The sequence below is a fragment of the Eschscholzia californica genome, unplaced genomic scaffold (genome assembly GCF_041429995.1).
Source record: "Eschscholzia californica isolate CP2 unplaced genomic scaffold, dmEscCali1.0.p SCAF_3, whole genome shotgun sequence".
In the NCBI taxonomy this organism is placed as follows: domain Eukaryota; kingdom Viridiplantae; phylum Streptophyta; class Magnoliopsida; order Ranunculales; family Papaveraceae; genus Eschscholzia; species Eschscholzia californica.
Genome location: NW_028238420.1, coordinates 20,382,700 through 20,406,185, shown reverse-complemented (window position 1 = coordinate 20,406,185; position 23,486 = coordinate 20,382,700). Strand labels below are relative to the sequence as shown.

At 35.3% G+C, this 23,486-nt stretch overlaps 4 protein-coding genes across 4 annotated transcripts; all 4 read left to right on the top strand.

Moving 5' to 3' along the window:
- The first annotated feature begins 1,741 nt into the window (after positions 1-1,741).
- LOC147548952 (uncharacterized) lies at positions 1,742-3,221 on the top strand. The gene is made up of 3 exons (XM_086668163.1): positions 1,742-2,143; positions 2,243-2,516; positions 2,935-3,221. Exons 1-3 carry the CDS (start codon positions 1,742-1,744, stop codon positions 3,219-3,221), a joined length of 963 nt encoding a protein of 320 aa, XP_086524289.1.
- A 223-nt stretch (positions 3,222-3,444) lies between these two features.
- Positions 3,445-3,984, top strand: LOC147548951 (uncharacterized). The gene has a single exon (XM_086668162.1). The coding sequence runs from the start codon at positions 3,445-3,447 to the stop codon at positions 3,982-3,984; it is 540 nt and encodes a 179-aa protein (XP_086524288.1).
- Positions 3,985-11,270: 7,286 nt separating this feature from the next.
- LOC147548950 (peroxidase 19-like) lies at positions 11,271-17,965 on the top strand. Its single transcript, XM_086672457.1, has 3 exons — positions 11,271-11,842; positions 12,304-12,504; positions 17,270-17,965. The coding sequence occupies exons 1-3, from the start codon at positions 11,522-11,524 to the stop codon at positions 17,849-17,851; spliced, it is 1,104 nt and encodes a 367-aa protein (XP_086528583.1). The 5' UTR covers positions 11,271-11,521; the 3' UTR covers positions 17,852-17,965.
- A 2,240-nt stretch (positions 17,966-20,205) lies between these two features.
- On the top strand, positions 20,206-21,570 carry LOC147548949 (ethylene-responsive transcription factor 1B-like). Its single transcript, XM_086670434.1, has one exon. The coding sequence runs from the start codon at positions 20,431-20,433 to the stop codon at positions 21,256-21,258; it is 828 nt and encodes a 275-aa protein (XP_086526560.1). The 5' UTR covers positions 20,206-20,430; the 3' UTR covers positions 21,259-21,570.
- The last annotated feature ends 1,916 nt before the right edge of the window (positions 21,571-23,486 follow it).

Genomic DNA, 23,486 nt, shown 5'->3' with positions numbered 1-23,486 from the left:
CATAAACCTCTCAATTTTCCCCACAAAAAAAGACCCACCGACATATTTTTAGATTTCAACAAAAAAAAAAAGACATTTTTTTAGTAGAAAATGACTTATTAGGTAGTAAATAATTTCAAAATCTATTATATAAAACAGAAGGGAAAACGATGACTGGGACAAACATCCTTATTTAATTATGCTTATTGTCTAGAGGCCCTTCTAAAAATTTTAAATATAGTCCTTCGTAGAAATAAAGTTACCTATTTAAAAAACAATAATCTTTTCCTTCTTAGAAATAAAATAACAAACATCCTTATTTAATTATGCTTATTGTCTAGAGGCCCTTCTAAAAATTTAAAATATAGTCCTTCGTAGAAATAAAGTTACCTATTTAAAAAACAATAATCTTTTCCTTCATAGAAATAAAATAACTAATTTAAGAAAAAAAGAAACAAAATAAATTTCAATCATAATCTATATAATAAAATAGAAGGGAAAACGATGACTGGGACAAACATCTTTTAAAAAAAAAAAAACATCTTTTTTTTGTCTAGAAGTCCTTCTCAAAATTTAAAATATAGTCATTCGTAGAAATAAAATTACCTATTTAAAAAATAATAATCGTTTCCTTCTTAGAAATAAAAATCTTTTTTTAATAAAAGATATTGTCTAGAAGCCCTTCTCAAAATTTAAAACATAGTCCTTCGTAGAAATAAAGTTACCTATTTAAAAAATAATAATCCTTTCTTTCTCAGAAATAAAAATTTTAATTTAAGAAAAAAAGAAACAAAATAAATTTCAATGGTTAAAAAGAAATTAAAATATCTCTCTCAATAATATAATAACTAATTTAATAGAAAAGAAACAAAAAAATAATAACTAATAAAAAAATTTCTCTCTTAATAAAATATAACAATAAATTTCGTAACATTTGATTGATAAGTGTCCGTGCCCTAGGGCACGGGATATACCCTAGTAACTAAAAAAGTCCCAATCATTTACTATTAGTTATTTTCTACCAAAATATTAAGGCTAACTAGAGATTAGGTTTAAAATAATTTCATTAATTATTATTCAGGTCAAAATTTTAAATTTTTTTTTCAATATTCCATTAATACCCTTAGTTCTATTTTGCTCTCTCTCTCTCTCTACCTTATGTCTGTTCGACGGGAGAAGTGGAGAACTAGGGCACCGATTATTCAATTTTGGTAGGAGAGAAGACGATGATGAAGTTCTCTTGCTTAACCTAGTTTCATCACTGATTCATATTTAGTTGTAGGTCTTCATCTTCTCTTAGTTTTCTTTAACACAAATAATTAGGGTTTTTCCATCTTGCGGGAGTTTTTGTATTCGTCCCGTGATTTGTTCATCAACTATTCACATTCGTTTCATCAGTTCATCTTCTTTACTATAAGTTAGTTTTCTTCATCCTTAACCTAGTTTTATTTATATAATAGATTGTTGTTTATCTTTTTGATTTGTTTCTCTGTTTATATTCCTCTACTTGATGAATCTGGGAAATAGTATATATGAATTTTGTGTTTTATGTATTATAGATTGCTTTATGTTTAGTTTTTTGATTTTTTCATACATGGTTTGTTGGTTCTGATGATTTTACACATCTATTTCTGATGAATTTTGTTCTGCAAATTGTGTTTGCACAATTTGGGTAGAACTGCAGATCGTGTTTGCACAATTGAGTAGAACTTTGCTTTTGTATTTGCAGCATAGTTAATAGATCTGTTTTGATGTTCAGGAAATGGATTTAGTTGAGTCATCGAGTGCTTCATCTTGTTTTAGTCAAGCTGGTTCATCGAAGTTGTTCCAACATCCTCTCAGGTCTGAAGCTTGGGGATCTGTGTTTACTGAAGTTGGTCAGAAGTTTGAAGGAGGTGCCGATCAATTTAGGTTTGCATTGAATAAGTATTCCATCAAATTTAGTTTTGGGTATGGAATGAAGAGGAACCATGCTCATCGGGTAGTAGCAGTATGTCCGGTTGAGGGTTGTGGGTGGAAGGTTCATGGTTGTTCAAGGTTTGGTATTTCATCGTTATTTTATTTGAAGAAATATGTTCCTGAGGACACTTGCGGTGGGGGTTTTACTGATATAAACAAGCCAGCAGTTCATTCTAGAGTTGTATCTAATTTGATAGAAAGTGAAGTAAAGGTTGATCCGAAAAAGAAAAACAAAGCTATTATTACTACTTTTCAATCAGATTATGGTGTTAAAATCCTGTACTATATTGCTTACAATGCAAAGAAAAAAGCACTTGATTCTGCATTTGGTGACGAGGAATCTGGATATGCTAAACTTGATTGGTATACGAAGTCCATTATGAAGTGGAATCCTGGTAGTTATGTGCAGCTACAACTTGATATGGACACTTATCAGTTTGAAAGGGTTTTCATAGCATACGAGGTTTGTATTCATGGCTTTAAGTACTGCAGGCCTGTTATTTGGATTGATGGGACGCATCTTAAATCCAAATATAAGGGGGCTTTGCTAACAGCTTGTGCAAAGAATGGCAATGAAGGTATGATTTCTAAGTTAATGAATTCATATAGTATAATGTTATGAATAGTTGTTTGTTTATTGTTACTCAATAAAGAATTATTTTGACATTTGAATATGTAGTTTTTTCTGGTTAAATGTATGCGAATATAGTTTGTTTTTGAAACTGTTGTAGGTACTTTTTTTAGGTTTCTGTATGCAGACACCTGATTAGAACAATGTGGTATGCAAACACCTGTTTGCATGTTTGTTATGCAAACAGTTGTTTGCATCTGTGTGTTCTGCAACCATATTTGCACATATATGTCATGCAAACATGTTTTCATATTCAACCTTTACATATATATGTCATTCAAACATGTTTGGTTATGAACTTATATAGTTTTGTTTAACTAGTCTTCTAGTTGCAATTTATTTATTTAATTACGTTTTCTTTTCAGGATTTTTTACTATTGCTTTAGTTGTTGTTAGTGTTGAAAACAATTCAAATTGGAATTGGTTTTTGGAGAATTTGGCTCGTGTTGTTGATAGAAGTCGTACATATACTTTCTTGTCTGACCGTCACCCGAGTATTATCAAAGGAGTTGGTGATCTTTTTCCAAATGCACACCATAGTTATTGTGTGTGGCACATTAGGAACAACTTAGTTAATGCAATTGGTTATGGTTCTCAAAGAGCAGATTACATAGAGTCTTTGTTATATCGGGGTTGCTCGTGCGTTGACTAAGGATGAATTTATCATTCATTTTAAAGAGATGGAGTTAGTAGGTGGTAGACGTTTGACGGATTTCTTTAAGAATTGCCCATTTGAAAAATGAGCAAACGCTTATTTTGTCGGTAAAAGATATGGTGAGGTATGTTCATCCTTATGCGAAAGTTATAATTCATAGATTAGGGAGGAAAGGGGCATGTCGGTAGTTCTCATGTTAGAAACTATTCGTATATGAATGATGAAAATGATGCAAACAAGACTTGAACTAGCTGAAAAATGGACTAGTTTGTTGTGTCCGGAGATAGATAAAATCATAAGACAAAGGCGTAAGTTCGGTTCTATATGGAAGGTTGTAAAATCATCGAAATTTGTATATGAAATCTTTTCAACACCAAGTCAGTTAGTTGATTTGAGTTCGTTCTATTGTTCGTGTTTGAAATGGCAAGTTGAATGCATCCCATGTGAGCATGCTATTATAGCTATCAAGTATGATGGACGACCAATGGATACATTTGTTGAACAATATTTTACGACTGAGAGCTTCAAGAAAACTTATGAACACGCCATTATACCCATTCCAAAAAGTGATGAACCAAAGGTGTTTGCAGCAAATGAGACGATAATCAATCCACCATCAAATAAGAGAGCACCTGGTAGGCCAAGGAGTGTGGGAATTGAGAGTGTTGGAGCAGCCAAGTTTAAGAAGAAGAGAAAATGTGGACGTTGTGGCAAGTTAGCGCATCATAACAAGAGACCATGTGCAGCAATATTGAATTAAGATTAATTTTGACATTCGTTTATTCATTGTTACTCGATAAAGGATTATTTGAAAATTTGAATATGAAGTTTATTCTGGTTAAATGTATGCAAAGATAATGTGTGCAAACAAGTTTTGTATGCAGGCAAATGATTGGAAGTGTGTTATGCAAACAACTGTTTGCAGTGTGATATGCAAACATGTGTGGTATGCAAACATCTGTTTGCATATTCAACCTTTGCAAACGTGTTTGCATATTCAACCACTGCAAACTTGTTTGCACATTACATCTCTGCAAACTTGTTTGCACATTACACCTTTGCAAACTTGTTTGCAGTTGTATGTTGCAAATTTGCCAACGAGGTTTTGTTTCCAACTACTGCAAACTTATATGAAGCATTCTGTCTACAAAAAATTTTTGAGTTGGTTGCATAACCATTAGGTTTTTTGCTTTCATAAATTTTGATGGTTGTTTTGTTGCCCTCGAATTAAGTTAAATATTTTTACGGGGGTTCGGGGGCGTAGCCCCCGTTTTGTTTTAGAAAAAATTTCAGTGCTCAGCTCTTAACAAATTTTATAAAAAATATATTGATTGGAGTTGCCCAATTTTAAAAGTAAATAGTTGAATTTTTTTATTGGGGTTCGGGGGCGTAGCCCCCCATTTTATTGAAATTAAATTGTCAAATATTGTTTTGCCTTAAACCTATCAGACTGCTCCTAACAAAGAGCCATAACTCTCTATAGACAACAAAAAGAAACAATCTGTATATTGATCATGGAAACAAAAAAGACAACTAAACTCTAGCAACAGAGACTAGAACCAAAACAAAGACCCTAATCACTAACAGATTAACAACACATAAGATATAACACACAAATATAAACAGAGGAAATAACTGCAGCAGAAACCTAAACGTGTATTCAGCAAACAATGTTTGCATTATTTTTGTTTGCAGACTGGTTGAAACAGAATGCAAACACTTGGTTGCATATTTCTGTATACTTGATGAAAACAAAACATGATTATGCAAACATCCATTAGCATTTTCATTATCAGAATTTAAGATCAAAATAAGTATCATTTTTGTTGTCACTTATTCTATTTGTTGACATACAAGAAGTTAAAACATCACTTAGTATTTTCATCATCACTAACTGTTCCTTCAACCCAAGGTTTGTTTGTCGAATCATCCAAAATTGCAGCTGCAAGTTCAGCTCTTTTCCTTGAAGCCTTTTCTGACATTCCTTCTGGCCAGTTTGCCTTAAACAAAGGATTATCTTCATTTCTGATTACATCAGCATACAGAAGCACATACAGTGCACAATCAATCCTACAATACATTATAAACTAATTAGTACTCATCATTTTTATGCCAAAACAATGAAATCAAAATAGATTTTATACTTATGAGTTTGTTTGTTTTGGGCAGTCGACTTTGGTTAGCTTTGGACTTGATTTGAGTGGTTTTTTAGTTAGTCCAGCTGCATTAATTATGTTCACCAATGAGACTGCAAACCTCTTTGCTTCCTTCGCACTTCTTATACTTATTTTTGGAGTTTTCTTCAAGGAATCATAATGAAACCAACTGTCATCAATTCTATCAAATGCAATAAGATGCCAATGGCAACCTTCGTGACTCTTTTCCTCAGCACTTGTGTTTAATGGGAATAGGAACCAGTTAGACTTCTTCTTAAACGCTTTTTTGAGTTTCTTTGTTAGCATTGCAGACATGTTCTTTTCCGAACCATCAAATTTCATTAAAGTCTACATGTAAATTAATGTTCATCTAATTAGATAAATAATCTGAAACTTAATACAAAATATAGTTGTTTGAAAGATCTTACCCATATGGTTGAGCTAAAAACAGCCATATTCTTGTATCGTCTCACATTGTTTTCTAGATACCAATCAATAATTTGACTATCAACAAATTCGTTCATAATCAAACCCTCAATTTGATCTCCAGTGATGATCAACTTTTTGTTTTTATCCCAAGCAATTGAACTACAAAAAAATTCAACATAATCAACATTTTTGCAACCACACTTGTAGACACTATTTTGCAACCCTATGTTTGCAGTCATTGAGTTGCAACCAACTGTTTCCATATACAGAGTTGCAACCAACTGTTTGCAGATAAAGAATTCTAACTAATTGTTTGCAGGCAATGTCTTTGCAACTAACTGTTTGCAAATAATAGTTGGTTGGAATTCACTTGTAAAACTTTTTAAAGTAGACATGTACTTACTTCCTGTTTGCCAATGCATAGAATCCTTTAATTGTTCTCAGTTCCTCTTCAGTGAATAGATTCCATATTTCAGAACTTTTCCATTTTTTGAATTCTTCACTGTTCTTACTAGGTTCAATTTCCTTACTAGTTTCACTTCCCATCTTACTAACTTCACCTTCTTTCTTACTATCTGCACTTCCTTTCTTACTATCTTTTGTTTCCTTCTTACCATTTTCTGTTTCCTTCTTACTCTCTTCACTTGCTTTCTTTTCTGTACTTCCCTTACTTTGAACACTAACTTTCTCAATTGATGAACCTCTTATTTTGCTGTTCATAACTTTTAACTTCTTTGTCTTGACTTGTTTCTCTGGTGTGACAAAGTCAGAAGTTTCGCCAACTTTTCTTTTTTGATACTTAGACATATCAACCTCTTCAAATTTTTTTTTTTAGTCATTTCAGGACTAACAGTAACATTTTTTTCACTCATCTTGATTCTATTTGTTTTTTAAGCCACTTTTTTTTCAGGGCTCTTCTTCATTTTTGAGGTGTTCTCCTCAATCTCCTCACTGAACTTATCTAATATTGCTGTTTTTAGTTCTTCATTGTCTTTCATTAGGATCATGTTTGATTCTCTTACACATTGTATTTCTTCCTTCAACTTCTCCATTTCTTCATTTTTCATACTCAATTCCTTCTTCAACTTGTCGATTTCTTCATTTTCCATACTCAATTCTTTCTTTTGATCTTCACATTGAATTTCCAACTTTTTAACTTAATCTTCAAGATGTTTCAAATAAGAAACATCAATTTCATTACCCACAGTCAATATCCCACCAGAAATTAGATTTTCCTCACTTCCCAAAAGTGGCACAAAAAAATCTTCGGATAGCTGAAATTCAAACAATGTATTTGCAAATTACATAATGCATTCAACAGTTTTACAAAAAAATCTTTGAAAATTACAGTTCATAACCCTAGTATACAAGATAATGATTTGCAAAAATTAAATATATTATACCTGGTTACTTGCCACGTCTTCTAGAGCTTCAAGAAAATCCAACTTCATATGGTCAAGACTCCATCTAATTATGCGAGGAAATTTGTCTTTTTTATCATGTAATCTTCTATAAAGATTTGAGTGCTCGCAAAACCAGAACTGCATATATTGAACCCAAACATATTAGAAGGATCAAACCATGCAAACATCTCCAAAAACAAAAAATTTTAAGACAGACATCCTGATGAAAACAAATAATGCAAATAACATTTGCAAAAACAAATAATGCAAACTATGTAAACTACACAAAATTGAATCATGATTAAAAATTATTTTACCGGTAAAAGAAGAAGACATCCTGATGCTTTTGCTGGTCTGTCGACATTTTCTTCAATCGACCTCATCATGTAATTATGAATTATAGTAGGCCATGAAATTGAGTTAATCTTCTCCATTGATCTCAAAAAATTTTTGAACGACGTTTGTATAGTCGTTCCAGCTTGTGTTGCAAACAGGAAAGAAGAACAAATATGCATTATCATTAACTTCACAAAATCTTCTGTTTTTTCATTATCCTCTACTAAAAACCTCTCAAGTGTTGATTCTATGGTTGCTGTAGAAATCTTATACGACTTCCCAAAGTATGTAGCAACAAATTCCTAATCTTTTTTCCCTTCGAAGGGTGAAACCAACACACCTTCTTTTGGCATTTCAAGCAGAATTGCCACATCATCTACTTTGAATTCTAAATCTATCTCACCAAACTCAAATTTTCCTTTCTCTCTACTGTATCTTTTCACCAACTCAAAGATTATTGCTATTGGCCTTTCAAGATTTGTTGGTACTATCTCATCATTATAGAAAGCTTTGAAAATTGATCTGAATGGAGTTTCTGATAGTGCCATACAATGTTCAAGTTTCATCATTGCACCTATTTTTTTCATGAACATCGCTGTATTCTTCATCGTACTCCTGTAGTTGTACGTTTCATATTCCTTCTTTACTTTTTTATTTTCATTTTTTATCTCCTTTGTACTTTCAGAAATCACCATGTCAGTGTTTTCGGATTTAGCACCCTCAGTACTATCTGAGGGTACTACTTGTTTTTCTCCTCTTTTTGCTTTCACCATTTTCTGCATAAATAATCAAGTGAATTTGTTAGCAAACAGTTTGTTTAACTTTTGCTATTACATTTGAAAAACCTATTTGCAGAAGCACTAAACAACAAAATTGTTTTTCAAAACCATTTGCAGTTTTTATTTCTGCAAATAGTGTTTGCAAAATCCATTTAGAAAAGCACAAAACAATTAAGGGTATGGAATCCCCATTTGCAGATCTTATACTGCAAATAAGGCTTGCATACCCTGCATGAACAACTTGTAAAACCCAATATATTCCCAAAATCATTAACAAAAAAGGTTTTGTAAACCCTAGTTGCAGTTGTAGATCTGCCATTCGAAAACCACGAACAAATATTGTAGGTTTTAAAGACAAATTATTTGCAGATCTACAAACTAGGGTTTGCAAAGCCAAAGATTAACAAAAATAGTAGGTTTTAAAGACATATTTGGTAAATCTGATTCTATAAAACATGTTTGCAACGCCATTCATAAACCCAAAAACAAAAAAAAAAGGGTTTACAAACCCTATTTTCACTAGAGACCAGTGGCGAGGCCAGAGATTTATCCCAATGGGGGCACCTTTTAGTCATAGTTCTTCAGAAAAATCAAATATACTTATTCAAAAATATACATCTAGTGGTTCATTCAAAATCCAATACATATTTATAATCGTACAAGACGAATATACATCATTATAATAGTTCTCAAATCATTGCATCATTCTCATCTTAAGCGCAACTTGTCATTTATCTATACATTTATCATTCAATATCGTAGTTAGTTTTAACAATGCTCGTGCCTGAATATAATGCTGGATCTATGATTTATAAATATAAAATATCTAGAGCAATTTTAATACTTTAATTCATACCATATCAACGTAGTTGAAGCGCAAATTAAATTTGAAAGAAGAGCGACTGCCACATAGATATTTATACAAAAGAGCTAGTACGGTATAAAATTTGAAATATATATTAGCATAAAATATTTATGTTTTACGCCTTATTAAAATTAAGCAATATAGTTATTTATAAACAGAAAATGTTATCGACTTCTTTTTTTATATCCACATTAATTTAAAATACAAAAAGGAAGAGGAAAGAAACAAAGGAAAATAGTGAATTACAAAGGAAAAGCAAAAGAAAATTGGAGCCGGAGTTAAATTAACTTAAAAAAATTGAGGCCTGTTGGTTTCAAACCCATGACCTAGGAATTATATAACATGGGTTCTCAAGTTTTACCAACTAAGCTGCAGCGAAGAATTGGTATGTAGGGTGCGTTAATCAAATATATTTTCACTTGGAGTGTATCTGTGTAAGCAAATAATAAAAGCAACACGGGCTGTGGGGGCGCGTGCCCCCACATGCCCCTATGTGGCAACGCCCCTGCTAGAGACAGAAAGTTTGAAAAAAATCTAAAGAAACTTAAATATTCAGTTAAGATATACTTACTTGTTGTTTGTGTAGTAGATTTATGAGAAATTGAGAGGTAGAAACCCTAAATCTCGAAGAAGAAGAAGAAGATGAACGAAGAGTCGGGAAGAAAGAGGTCTGTTCACTCGCGAAGGAAAATAGAATTTTGATTTTTTTATCACTTAAAATTCATTTATGTACATTAGGATACGCGCGTCATTTTTAATTTGTTAAGGGTAATGCCGAAAATTCACAATTTCGGGATACTCTCGGGATCTTTTTGACCTCTTTAATAACTTCCAAATCTTTTCTGTCTTTCCAACTATTTCTAATATTTATTTAACCTTTATAGTAATTAACTCTTTTTTTAGATGAAAAAAAGACTGACGACATTTATACCTTTTTTTTTGGCCAGCGCTTTGGGGAAAGCTAAAAAGTTTCCGGGGTGTGAAGACTTGGTCAAAAATTGGTCAAATTTATTTGACAATTTTATTTAGGGGAAAGCAAAATAGCTTCTCCACCTCACCTCTCTCTCTCTCCACCTCACTTCTCTCTCTCCACCTCACCTCTATCTTCTCCGATTAGGTCGCCGGCCGGAAAATTTTCCGGCCGGCAACCATTAAAAAAAAAAAAAAAAAAAAATTTTCACTCTCTCTCTCTCTCTAAACTCCGGCGAAGGGGTTTCCCTTCGCCGGAGTCCCGGTCTGTTGAAGAACAGACCGGAACTGGTCTGTTCTTCAACAGACCGATCAGGCCTGTTGAAGAACAGACCAGATCGGTCTGTTCTTCAACAGACCGGAAGTGGTCTGTTGAAGAACAGACCAGTCCGGTCTGTTCTTCAACAGATCCGGCCTGTTGAAGACCGGATCTGTTGAAGAACAGACCGGACTGGTCTGTTCTTCAACAGACCACTTCCGGTCTGTTGAAGAACAGATCGATCTGGTCTGTTCTTCAACAGGCCAGATCTGGTCTGTTGAAGAACAGACCAGTTCCGGTCTGTTCTTCAACAGACCGGAACTCCGGCAAAGGGAAACCCCTTCGCCGGAGTTTCTAGAGAGAGAGAGAGTGAAATTTTTTTTTTTTTTTTTAATGGTCGCCGCCCGGAAAATTTTCCGGCCGGCGACCAAATCGGGGAAGACAAAGAGGTGAGGTGGAGAGAGAGTGAGGTGAGGTGGAGAGAGAGTGAGGTGAGGTGGAGATAGAGTGAGGTGAGGTGGAGATAGATTGAGGTGAGGTGGAGTGTTTTTTTTTATTTCCCCTTAAAATTTATTTCCCCAGAAAATCTCTAAAATTATGCATATTCCTTTTAAAATTTCACACCCCGGAAACTATTTAGCTTTCCCCAAAGCGCTGGCCTTTTTTTTTTTTGTTGAAGAGACGACATTTATACCAGTAGCGTTGCAGATGAAAATAACTTCTCCACCAAGAAGTTTTTTTTTAACAAAAAAAAAAAAGAAGAGTAAGCCAAAACTCAAGGGCATAGTGGTCAATTTGTTTGTAATTAATGAATTCATCTTCTTTGCACCATAAACTTCAGACTCCTCTCACCATCATTACAAACACTCCCAAGCAATTTAATATCCGTCCCTCTCTCTCTCTCTCTAGAATTGAAACAGCTTTTCATATTCTTTTCCTTTTCACAGGGTTCTCGAGTTTTCCATTTTTATTACTCCTTATTGTATCTAATCAACAAAGAGTACCTCAAATAAACTACTCACTCACTCACATTCCCTCTCTCTCTTCCTCTCTAGATTCACTCTTACTACTCTCTTTCTCTCCCTAGAACTTCCTTCTACAATGTCTTCTTCTACTTGTCCTCATAATCATATCTTTTATAAATCTCTAGCACTACTACTACTTTACCTACAATTTTTTCTTATCCTACCCATACCCATATCAGAATCTCTCAATCTCAATAACAAAAACAATACCAATAATATCAATAAGAACAATAATAACCATAGGAACAGAACTAGAGAGCTGAAAGTAGATTTCTACTCAAAATCATGTCCTCAACTTGAAACTCTAGTCTCATCAGTAACTTCACAAATGTTTAAAGAATCACCCACTTCTGGACCAGCAACGATTCGTCTTTTCTTCCACGATTGCTTTGTTGATGTAAGTTAAAATAATCTACTGCCTAACCATAACCAAACACTTCATTTTCATACTCTATTTCATTGCGCATTTTAGTAATTTTATTTGGTATTTTACTAATATGCGCCTGGTGGTCCATTTTTGTTGTTTTCATTGATCTTTCCGCCGTCACTAGGTGCCTCTAATGGCGCCCACCTTTTTTCCGTTGGGCCCACCTTCACTCTTGACACTCTCAGCGGAATTCCGACCGAGGAGTCAAGGGCACTCGGACTGGCCTGAATCGATACTGCTCAAGCCGAGCAGGAACGAGAACCAATCCGAATGTTCTTAGACTTGCCTGGTCTGTGGACAAGAAAAGAGCATATGGGGAACCGAGTTAAAAGGCGGGGGTGCCTACAGACACTCCGGCCGTCAATATGTGCAATTTTATATACACTAATTTAGCAGAGTGAAATTGATGAAGAAGTTGATTTTGGGTGTAGGGTTGTGACGGGTCGGTTTTGATAAAGACAGCGCCAGGGAGCGCAGTTTTAGCAGAGAGGGATGCGCAGGTTAATAAAAACCTTGGAGAGAAGGGATTCGAAAGTATCAATAGGGCAAAGGCATTGATAGAGAGCAAGTGTCCAGGTGTTGTTTCCTGTGCTGACATTCTTGCCATTTCTGCTCGAGATTTCATCCACTTGGTAACTTCTCTCTCTCTCTTCATCAATTTGTTTATTTATGTACCCAATACTTTGAACTAATTTCTGACTTCAACAAACACATGTTGATCACTAATTTAGTCAACATTTGTCCATCATTTAGTTTGGGGTTACCAGGGCTAAAACATAGGTGGCCAATACGTGGACAACCAATTTTTTTATATGGAAAACTATTTTACGTGGACATCTAGAGAAATTAAAAATTTTATACGGACAACCATTTTTAAGGGGACAACACTCCATTATTTTTCACTCAAATCCTCCGAAAATTAGAACTTATTTCAATCTCTCTTTTTCTATGAACCCTAACTTTAGTCCTCTTCTTCTACTACTTCTTCTTCATCACCAACAAATTTCTAGAGAGAGAAAAAAATCTGGGTAGACCTCTTATTAGGGTAGCTTTTTCTTTTTGAACTATACCTTAAAAGACATCAGTTTAAACATTTATTTCATAATCTTGTAAAAAAAAGTGGTTGAGAAAATGGTGGTGGATTTTAATTTCTAGGGAGACATTCTCTTATTAGGGTAGTTAGTTTGGAATTTTGATTGATCTCAAGCTGTTGTTTCAATTTGAAAAAATGGTAGTGGGTTTTAGATAAGTGAGTCTTTGAATGATGGAGCCGAAAGAGGGATATAACCTGCTTTGGTAATTTGATTTCTTCCTCTTAATCTTTTGGGATTTAGGGTTTTATCTAGTCTTTGATATTCTTTATTCATTTGCCTGTCATTGCTTCTTCATAGTAGAATAGTAGTTTCACCCATTTAAAATCTTTTAGAATAGAAGATCACTTAAGTCAGGTAGAAGAAGAAGAATGATGAAGATGATGATGAATCAAAGTTAGGTTTTCTATTTCTAATATTTGTTAATGATCCACGATTAATTACTGTTAACATTTAAGACCTTATAGAGTTGTCCCCTTATTAAATCAAAGTCAACTAAGTCAAGCATAGTTGACTTGTACCGGGCCCGAAAATAGTTGTCCATATAAGAAAAACAGTTGTCCACGTATTGGCCACCAAAACATAAGGGGGCGAGAAATGCCAAAGTTACTTAAAAGTTCGTATTTACACCATGACTTGTTTCGTCATCACGATAAAAATTCGATCCACTGTCAAACTTTAAAGTTTATTTTAGTGAAAAATGAGTTATCATGTCATCCTCTAAATAATTGTAACATCTCCCACATGGATACTTAGAAATTCATTAGAAAATAAAATTCTTATGTTCAAAAATAGTTATTAAAGTATTAATTGTGTTTCAAGAAAACATCAAACATTGTGGAACAAGTCATCAAACTGTAAACAAAAAAAAAGTAATAACAAGACCATCAAAATCCAAAACATCTGTGGAACATTTCATCAAAATAGTATGTTGGTCATGTGGAACATTTATTAATAGGGTTAATTCCGTTTTGGCCCCCAATTGTTGACCAACTCACCGTTTTGGCCCCCAATTGTGTCCGGCAGTTCGTTTTGGCCCCAAAAAATTCCTAAATGGCCCCAAATTTTTTCAACCTCCCAATTCTACCCCCATGGCATTTCTGTAATTATTTTTTTTTCCTTTTCTTTGTCCACCTCATCTAACAATTGACACATCACTCTGTCCACCTCACCCTTCTTCTCCGGCGAAAGGTTGCCGGCCGGAATAAAAAATTCCGGCCGGCCACCTTTACCAAAATAATTTTTTTTATTTTTTTTATTTCTCTCTCTTCTTCATCTCCTTCTTTCTCTCTCTTCTTCATCTCCTTCTTTCTCTCTCTTCTTCATCTCTTTCTTTCTCTCTTCTTCTTTCTTTACCTCTCTCTCTCTAACCCCTCTCTTTCCCTTTCTCTAACCCCTCTCTCTCTCTATCTTTAAAACTCCGGCGAAGGGGCGGAGCCCCTTCGCCGGAGAACCAGACCTTGAAGGTCTGGTGCGAAACCAGATCCGGTCTGGTTTCAAACCAGACCGAGATCTGGTTTCTACAACCAGATCCCGGTCTGGTTTGAAACCAGATCGGAATCTGGTTTCAACTAACCAGAACGAAATCTGGTTAGTTGAAACCAGATTCCGATCTGGTTTCAAACCAGACCGGGATCTGGTTGTAGAAACCAGATCTCGGTCTGGTTTGAAACCAGACCGGATCTGGTTTCGCACCAGACCTTCAAGGTCTGGTTCTCCGGCGAAGGGGCTCCGCCCCTTCGCCGGAGTTTTAAAGATAGAGAGAGAGAGGGGTTAGAGAAAGAGAAAGAGAGGGGTTAGAGAGAGAGAGGTAAAGAAAGAAGAAGAGAGAAAGAAAGAGATGAAGAAGAGAGAGAAAGAAGGAGATGAAGAAGAGAGAGAAAGAAGGAGATGAAGAAGAGAGAGAAATAAAAAAAAAAAAAAAATTATTTTGGTAAAGGTGGCCGGCCGGAATTTTTTATTCCGGCCGGCAACCTTTCGCCGGAGAAGAAGGGTGAGGTGGACAGAGTGATGTGTCAATTGTTAGATGAGGTGGACAAAGAAAAGGAAAAAAAAAATAATTACAGAAATGCCATGGGGGTAGAATTGGGAGGTTGAAAAAATTTGGGGCCATTTAGGAATTTTTTGGGGCCAAAACGAACTGCCGGACACAATTGGGGGCCAAAACGGTGAGTTGGTCAACAATTGGGGGCCAAAACGGAATTAACCCTTATTAATATTACTAATAGGTTAATTCTATTTGGCTCCTAATTCCCTTGACCAATTCGTCATATTAGCCTCTATAATTATTCAACTAGTCGATTTGGTTCCCAAGGATAAAAAAATTTCAATTTTTTTCGTGCCTTGGGGTCCAAAATGGAATTAGTGTTCAAAAAATTTAAAAACCTTAAAACCACCTCATCTCTCCCTCTCTCTTCCATTTCACCACGTCTCTCCTCCCCTTCATACTTCTTGTCACCTCATCATATTTTCCGAAAAAGGTTGCCGATCGACCAACTTTTTTCTGCGACCTTCAAACTTTTTTAAAATTAATTTCTTCTTTCTCTATCTTCTTCTTTCTCCTCTCTCTCTCTCTCTCTCTCTATATATATATATATATATATATATATATATATCAAGGCGAAGGTGAGGAGCCCCTTCGCCGAAACTCTTGTTTTCAGACGAAATTAGACGAGACCAAATCTCATCTTATTTTAAACAAGACGAGGTCTGGTTTAATTTCTTCTGGAAACCAACCCCTTTGCCGGAATTATAAAGAGAAACAGAGTAGATAGAGAAAAGAAAAAAGAGAGAGTGAAGAAGAAGAAGAAGAAGAGAGAGAGAGATAGAGAGAGAGAGAGAGAAAGAAGAAGAAATAAATATGTTTTTTCTAAGTGTTAAGGTCCCCGGAGAATTTGTCGGTCGGCGACCTTCGTCAGAGAAGATGATGAGGTAGCGAGAAAGATGAAGTGGAAGAGAGAGGTGATGAAATGGAAGAGAAAGGGATAGATGAGGCAACTTTAATGTTTTTTAGTATTAGTCCATTTTGGTCCTCAAGGGTACTTCGGGAAAAAGTTGAAACTTTTTGTCCTTTGGGGCCAAATTGAACTGTCGAACACTTATGGGGGTTTAAACAACGAGTTAGACACAAATTGGGAGCCAAAGCGGAATTAACCCTTAATATAGACTTGGGATAAAAAAGAAATGAAATATTGACCTCTAAGTTTGACTGTTGGAGCCAAGATGGAATGTCGGACAAATATAGGGGCTAAAGTTTCCAGCTGGTCGCAATTGGGGGTCAAATTGTATTTGACATTTCTTTTACTCAACAAATGTTAGAATCTGACAAAATTGAACCTTAACTATTAAAGATCTAAAGAGTAATCCTTCTAACCTGTACTCAAACACCCATTTTAGGTTTGCTGTAGTACATCTACTGGTGCAACTTATCTCAAGTCTTACCCAAATTGTGAATAAAATGTACTTGTTGTTCTAATTACTAATTTTAACTTTGACCAATTTTGTATGCATAAAATTATAATCAATAATAAAAATTGACAAAGTAAATGTCATGAATGATGATTATATACAAATTGGCAAAGCGAATATCATGGATATAGATCAACAAAACCAACTTCTTACTTTCTTTTCTTCTACTTGCTAGTCAGGGTGTTATTGGGGTGAAAGAGCCCCAAGACCAACCACTTTTTTTTCTTCTACTTGCTGGTCGGGGTTTTATTTGGATGAAAGAGCCCCAAGACCACAACAACAGGCGACAAATAGTAGCAGACTTCAAATTTACCGAAGTCTTTCATGTCTTATGAGGATTTTCCTATGATGTGCGATTAGGCACATTCTAAGCCATAAAAACTTCTAATCGTGCAATAAAGCATACTCGGCTTGTGCACTCTGTACTTTTTCATTACATACTGAAAGTTTTGAACTCTGGTTTGAGACTTTCATACCATAAATTACAATATTGTGATATAAAAGCTTTTAGAGATGTTAAATAGTATTGTATGCCTTAAAAATATAACCTTTTAATCAGCCAATTTATGAGGAGGATACAAGAAAATTCAATTTCACCAACCTTGGTTATAATGAGGTGGTAGCTAAAACGGAAACATTTGTTAGGTCCATATTCACACAAAGAATCAACTTATATCACCCCTCTATAAATCCTGCACTCCCTTAGGTGAAAGCTCAGTAAGAATTCACCATCTTTGTTTCGAATTATTCGTTTAGTAAGTAACCCATACATACAAATGTCAAATGAATCATTACACTATTTTATGAAAATGAAAGTGTTCTTGCTCCTTTGGTTCAGGCTGGAGGCCCTCACTACCAAGTCAAGAAGGGGAGATGGGATGGAAAGCTTTCGATGGCAACAAGGGTAGGCTTAAACATACCAAGAGCTAATAACACAATTGATGAACTTATCAAGCTCTTTGCTTCAAAAGGGCTAACCCTGGAAGACCTTGTAGCACTTTCAGGTGCCCACACTATTGGTTTCTCTCATTGCGAGCATTTTCTAACTAGGCTATATGACTACCACGGCACCAAGAAGTCGGACCCAACAATTGACCCCAGACTCGTGAAGGCCTTACAAATGTCATGTCCACGTTTTGGTGGAAACCCAAGTGTGGTTGCACCATTCGATGTTACGACTCCATTCACATTTGATCATGCGTATTATGGAAACTTGGAAGCTAAGTTGGGTATTTTATCATCAGACCAAGCTTTGTTTATGGACCCAAGGACTAAACCCATAGTTCAGACATTAGGTAAGGATAAGCAGAAATTTTTTCAGGTTTTTTCAGAGGCAATGGAGAAGATGGGTGGTATAGGAGTTAAAAGAGGAAGGAGGCATGGCGAAAGGAGAATAGATTGTAGTCAGCATGTGTTATGATTTGTAATTTGACATTTTCGAGGATATGATTTTTGGCACTAAAAAGATGTGAATGTGTGTATACATGGCAAATTTTTAATTTTTTTTTATATAGATTTAAGAGTCATTACATGACGTGGATTGCTATAAGAAATTTTAGATTATCTCAATAACTACCATCTCAAAGACATCTTGGGTCTCAGGGGCCATATATAACCCTTAAGGTCAAATTTTGGGGCATCTATTGGACGAAAATCTTCATGTTTAAACTATCTGTCAAAATTTTGGGGTTTTAACTAAAATAAAGAAATCGACATGAACTATTGCTTAGTTTTTTCTACGAATTACTATAAGAAAGTTTATCTTACATTGAGAATTGTTATATGAGTCTAATGATTCTTGGTAGTTGGACTCATGAATATAAACTTCCTCCATTAATGAAACTTCTAGAATATCAAATTTCTCAATTACTGGAAAATCATCAATGTCAACTTCCTCCATTTTCTATAATGAAAAGGAACTTCTAAAGGAGTTTAAGCGGAAGTGGTGTTTATGATGAATGATTGTTGGTGATTGTGGTGGTGGTTGTGATGGTGGTTGTGTAGGAATATGATGTCACATAATGTTCTAAGTAGAATCTCAGACGGCATATATCTAAGGTGTTTATGATGAATGATTGTTGGTGATTGTGGTGGTGGTTGTGATGGTGGTTGTGTAGGAATATGATGTCACATAATGTTCTAAGTAGAATCTCAGACGGCATATATCTAACACTAGGTTGCCTATATCTCATGCTAAAACTAATAATGAACTGTAAAGCCAAAATTGCAATAATTTGCTTTCCCATCGGACTTGTTTGATTGCCTTTTCCCGAAGATCTACAACTCCAAGTGTGCACCTCTTCTATTTGAGACACCCGAAAAATCAACTTGATCTTCCGTTCTTTAGGTTAGCTAGAACTGAATCGAATCGCTAATTAACCCTTCTTTAGCTGTGAAGATTTAGACCCACGAGATAATGTCTTGCATGTCTGAGGTGTTGGTGTATAAGGCGTCTCAAGCTTTTTTCAAACACCTCACCTTTTCATTCTCACAGAGCACCTAAGCATTTCTTTAAGAGCACCTACTCATGCCTTATAATAGCTTAGCACTTAAGCTGTGCATATGGGCATCCACCTATTTACAACAAGTGGTTTTTTTTAGACCAATTCTCCTTTTATTTGACTTTAGAAGTCGCTTTCTAAATAAAAAAAACTATTATCTTAACATCGGTTAAAGTTGACTTTGCTTACATACAAGAATATTATTTTGATCAACAGAGTGGTATATAGAGAGTTAAAGACGGTCGAGGTGACATGTGGCATACACACTGACCTACCTTTCACGTTAGAAGGCTGTAGACGGGTCAGCTAATAGTTCGGCCTGCGGCCAACCCTGCATACAACCCTCCCTTCTAAAAGTCTGCCCACCAAAATTCAAAAAACCCCGCAATTCGAAAAACCGCGGGTCCATAGGACTACAAATTTCGAGCCGATTTGGGGCTCATGTCGTACGAGTAGTTTGGAGGTTTTGAGAGGATCCGGCTGTAAATAGCTACCGACCGGCTGCATTCTAAATTTGCCCACCAAAATTCCTCCTAAAGACAATTCTGATGCCAAATCCATCAGAAACCTTAACTTGTGCTCTGGGTTTGCTAGAAACTGTGAGCTCACCCGTGACATATGGGTGAGTGCACGGTAAAGTACATTGATAGCTAAGAAGAATGTTTCAAACTATTAAAAGCGCAGTAAATTTTTGAATTTTCAAATACTTCAACGTATGGGAAGAATTCCTTTTTAAGAAATCAATTAACAAACTACTAAGACATCTCTCTCTCTCTCTCTTCTTTTTCAAATGCACACAAACCCTTTGAAAATTCATTCAAAAAGAATTAAACAATAGAAAAGAATATATTTAGATTAAATTTTTCTCGTATACAAAAAAAGATCCAATTTTCTTCCCTGTGTTCCATATCTAATTAATAGAGATACTCTGCCCGGTCTGTCTCTTGAGTGAATTCTAGCGGGGTGACGTGTTTGGGGTTAGCTTTGGAGAGAAAGTTTTTCACTTTCTTTCTATAAGGCTCGCCCGGCCACGTTAGCTATCCGAGATTCACCAGCCAGACGGGCCACAGGCCTATCGTCATTTTTCTTATCTATTTGATCAAGAATTGAAGGAAAGCATTACAGTAAACTAATATTATAATAAATTAATATAACTACACACATTTCACCTATTGTGTATGAATATTAACCACATAAAAATGATTATACAACCGCATAAGTCAAATCCAAACCCTTTTAATTCAATATATCCTCCATGAATTAAGCTGTTCACTAGATTATAGCACAAGTTTCTTGCTGTTTTTCTCTTTCTCCATTCATGGAATTAGATAAATCTTGATTCTTAAGCTGAGTTGTACCAATAAGAAATTAAAAAACGCGTCGGACGTTGCTTCCTTTATGTTTATATATTCTCAAACGCCCTTAATTCTTTGATTCTTCCATGTTTATAAATTCTAAACCACCTTTAATTCTTTGATTCCTTGAAGTTTTTCTAATCATGGGTATCGAACTCGAGCACCGAATATCATCCGATGAACTTTTAGAGAATGTATGGGCTAGTTTCATATCTGGGTCTTCAGCAAATGAACCAGAAAATGTTATGAAAACACGAAACTCATCTCGAGATTGGGTCGACTTGCCTCGTCTCAATGAGAGAGATGGATCAGCGAAACTTTTGCAGAGGCTTCCAAGCCCTGGAAGATGGATGTCAATGGGTGCTGAGAGTTGGGAAGAACTACTAGAAGGTATTATACCTACTAATTTCAATATAGAGCAATCTAGTAGTCTTGAACAAGAATTGAACCTACGAGAATCTTCATCGAATACTTTGAGACTAAATAAGGTGCAAACAAGACATTTCAGAGGAGTGAGAAGAAGGCCATGGGGGAAATATGCAGCAGAAATAAGAGACTCGTCGAGGAAAGGAGCTAGGGTTTGGCTTGGAACATTTGATACAGCTGAAAAAGCCGCATTAGCTTACGACAAAGCCGCTTTAAAGATGAGAGGTCCAAGAACTTATCTGAATTTTCCATTGGAGATAGTTGCTGAGGCATTACAAGAAGCTCGCTCGGAACAGGATTTCAATTCTATATCTACCTTTGCTTCGCCTCAAGCTAGTCAAACTAATCCTGTCTTCTATCAAACACCTATTAAGCCTCGCAAAAGAGCAGAGTTTGAACACGATATGAACAATGATATGACGATGATGATTGAGCCACAATCGAAACGACTAAGAACAATGGATGTCTTTGCAAATGGAAATGATGTTTTAGTGTTTCAGGACCTTGGGACCGATTACTTGGAGAGTTTATTATCTTCTTTATAACGATTACTAAAGAAGAACTCTAAAACAAGAAGACAAAGAAGAAGAAAACAAAGGATTACAGATATAACTAGGTATTCGCAGATTTAAACTGCGTATAATTGTTTTAACATTCTAGTAGCATTGTATTGTTTAGACTCCATACAGAGTAGGGAGTCGAGATTCATTTGTTTCTATATGTATATATGTATATCTACCTAGAAAGGGTTTTGTTAGTTATAAAACGCATATCCTTATCGAATAGAGGTAGATTATATGATTTATGTAGATGTTTTATGTGAGTTGAGCATCAATAGCACGTATATTTGTGTTTCATTTTCAACTTCTTAATTCAAAAATGAAAACTTGGTTTCCAACAAAATAAGTTGGAAGTTAAAAGAGGATAATTGGCAGAAAGCTATTTAAAAAAACAATAGCATTTATTTTGTAATTGGTGTACTCGTGCTCTTCTTGGTGCAGTAAATGTAACCAACTTTCCTGTATTTGCATAAAGATGAAAGCAAAAAAACAATTAGTCATGCTTTCTGAGATTACATGAACAATTCCGCGTATGCCAAAATATATGTAAAAACAGGATTGGTATTCCTGAAGGTATCTATGTCCTCAGCATCATATTCTACAATATCCATATCATACCTTATCAGCATAATTATCAAGTATTAAGAAACTCATGATTTGTGAATGAAATTCTTTTTAATGTCCGATGCTGACATTTTCAATTCGGGAACTTTAAGTTACACGCTTGAATGTCACAGTAGCGTCATTAGATCAGAGAATTTCAAACGAACTCCAGTTTTTATGCCCCAGAGACTTTTCTTTACGCGGCCTTCATTTACTCTCCTTCCTTACTATTACAAAAGGATCAATTATGCACAAAAGTTGCTATAACCTCACATGAAACATTGACAAAGCCCTTAACTTACATACCTATAGATGTTATAATAATAGCAATTCGTCTCCCTCCCTCCATCTCTTTAACCGTTGAATAGTTCGTGGTGGTGTGATTGGATTTTGGTGGAGTTTCAGTGGTGTTGAGTGGTAGTGGTGGTGGGATTTGGATATGGTGGTGGTGGTGGGATTTGGATATGGTGGTGGATTTGATTTTGGTGATTAGATTCTGGTTGTGGGGGTGGTTTAGTGGTGGTGTTGGTGGTCGGATTTGGTTGAGTTTCAATGGTATTTAGTGGTAGTGGTGGTGGGGTTCGATATGGTGGAGTGGTTTGATTTTAATGGCAAGATGTGGTTGTGGTGATGTGATTAGTGGTGGTGTTGGTACTCCGATCCGGTGGTGGGCTAAGTGGTTTTAGAGGCGGTGGAGATGGTGGCGTGTTGGGTGAATCAGTGGTGGTGGTGGTGGTGGCGGTATGGAACATTGAAGAAGATGGTGATGGGCCTAAAAATAGGTCTATTCCCGCAAGTATACAGGGTCAAGTTATAGTATTTATAATAAGATCGAGTATCGTCCCAAGAGATAGGTAGGTAACTTCAGATATTGAATGCGGGTTTAACCCAATAATCAAAATGTCAATAGCTAACTTAGACTAACACACACACACCCCACTCATAAATTTGATTTGATTTGTAAGAAATAAGAAAACAAAAAGAACTAACTAAACTATCTAAGTAAAACGGGCGAGAGAGATTCGAGAGAAGAGTCGGAGGAACAAGAGTCGGGAGACGGCAAGAGTTGATTCGGGCAAAAGTTAAGTGAGACGGATACTTCGATCCACAAGATTGACAATGACAAATACTATTTATTTATTCGCATGAAAATGTAATTAACTTCACCCACATTGACAATCCTAGGTGTCATATATAACTCGAAATCTAACGTAATGAACTATTTAGATTTCGGAAGATATTCTTTAAAAACACATTTCAAAATCAAGAATGTTTGATTGACTATCATATAAAACTAATTTCCTACACTATCATTCAAGATCTAAAAGGCATATCTCATCTAATAATTCAATAAAAGCATGAAATATCTAATTATAATACATGAATGACAATAAGGTTATAGAATCAACATGAAATGACAATCAATAGGCATCGACTATCAAACTTACACACACTATCTAATGGATTGAGAATGAACAAGTATGACACTAATAAGCATAATATGTCCAATTAAGTGTAATCGATCAAACGTCACTAAGTATCGATTATCAACTAAGTACACATTATCGAACTTCATGTCAATTAGACGATTAAGATCGAGGCTTCTAGTT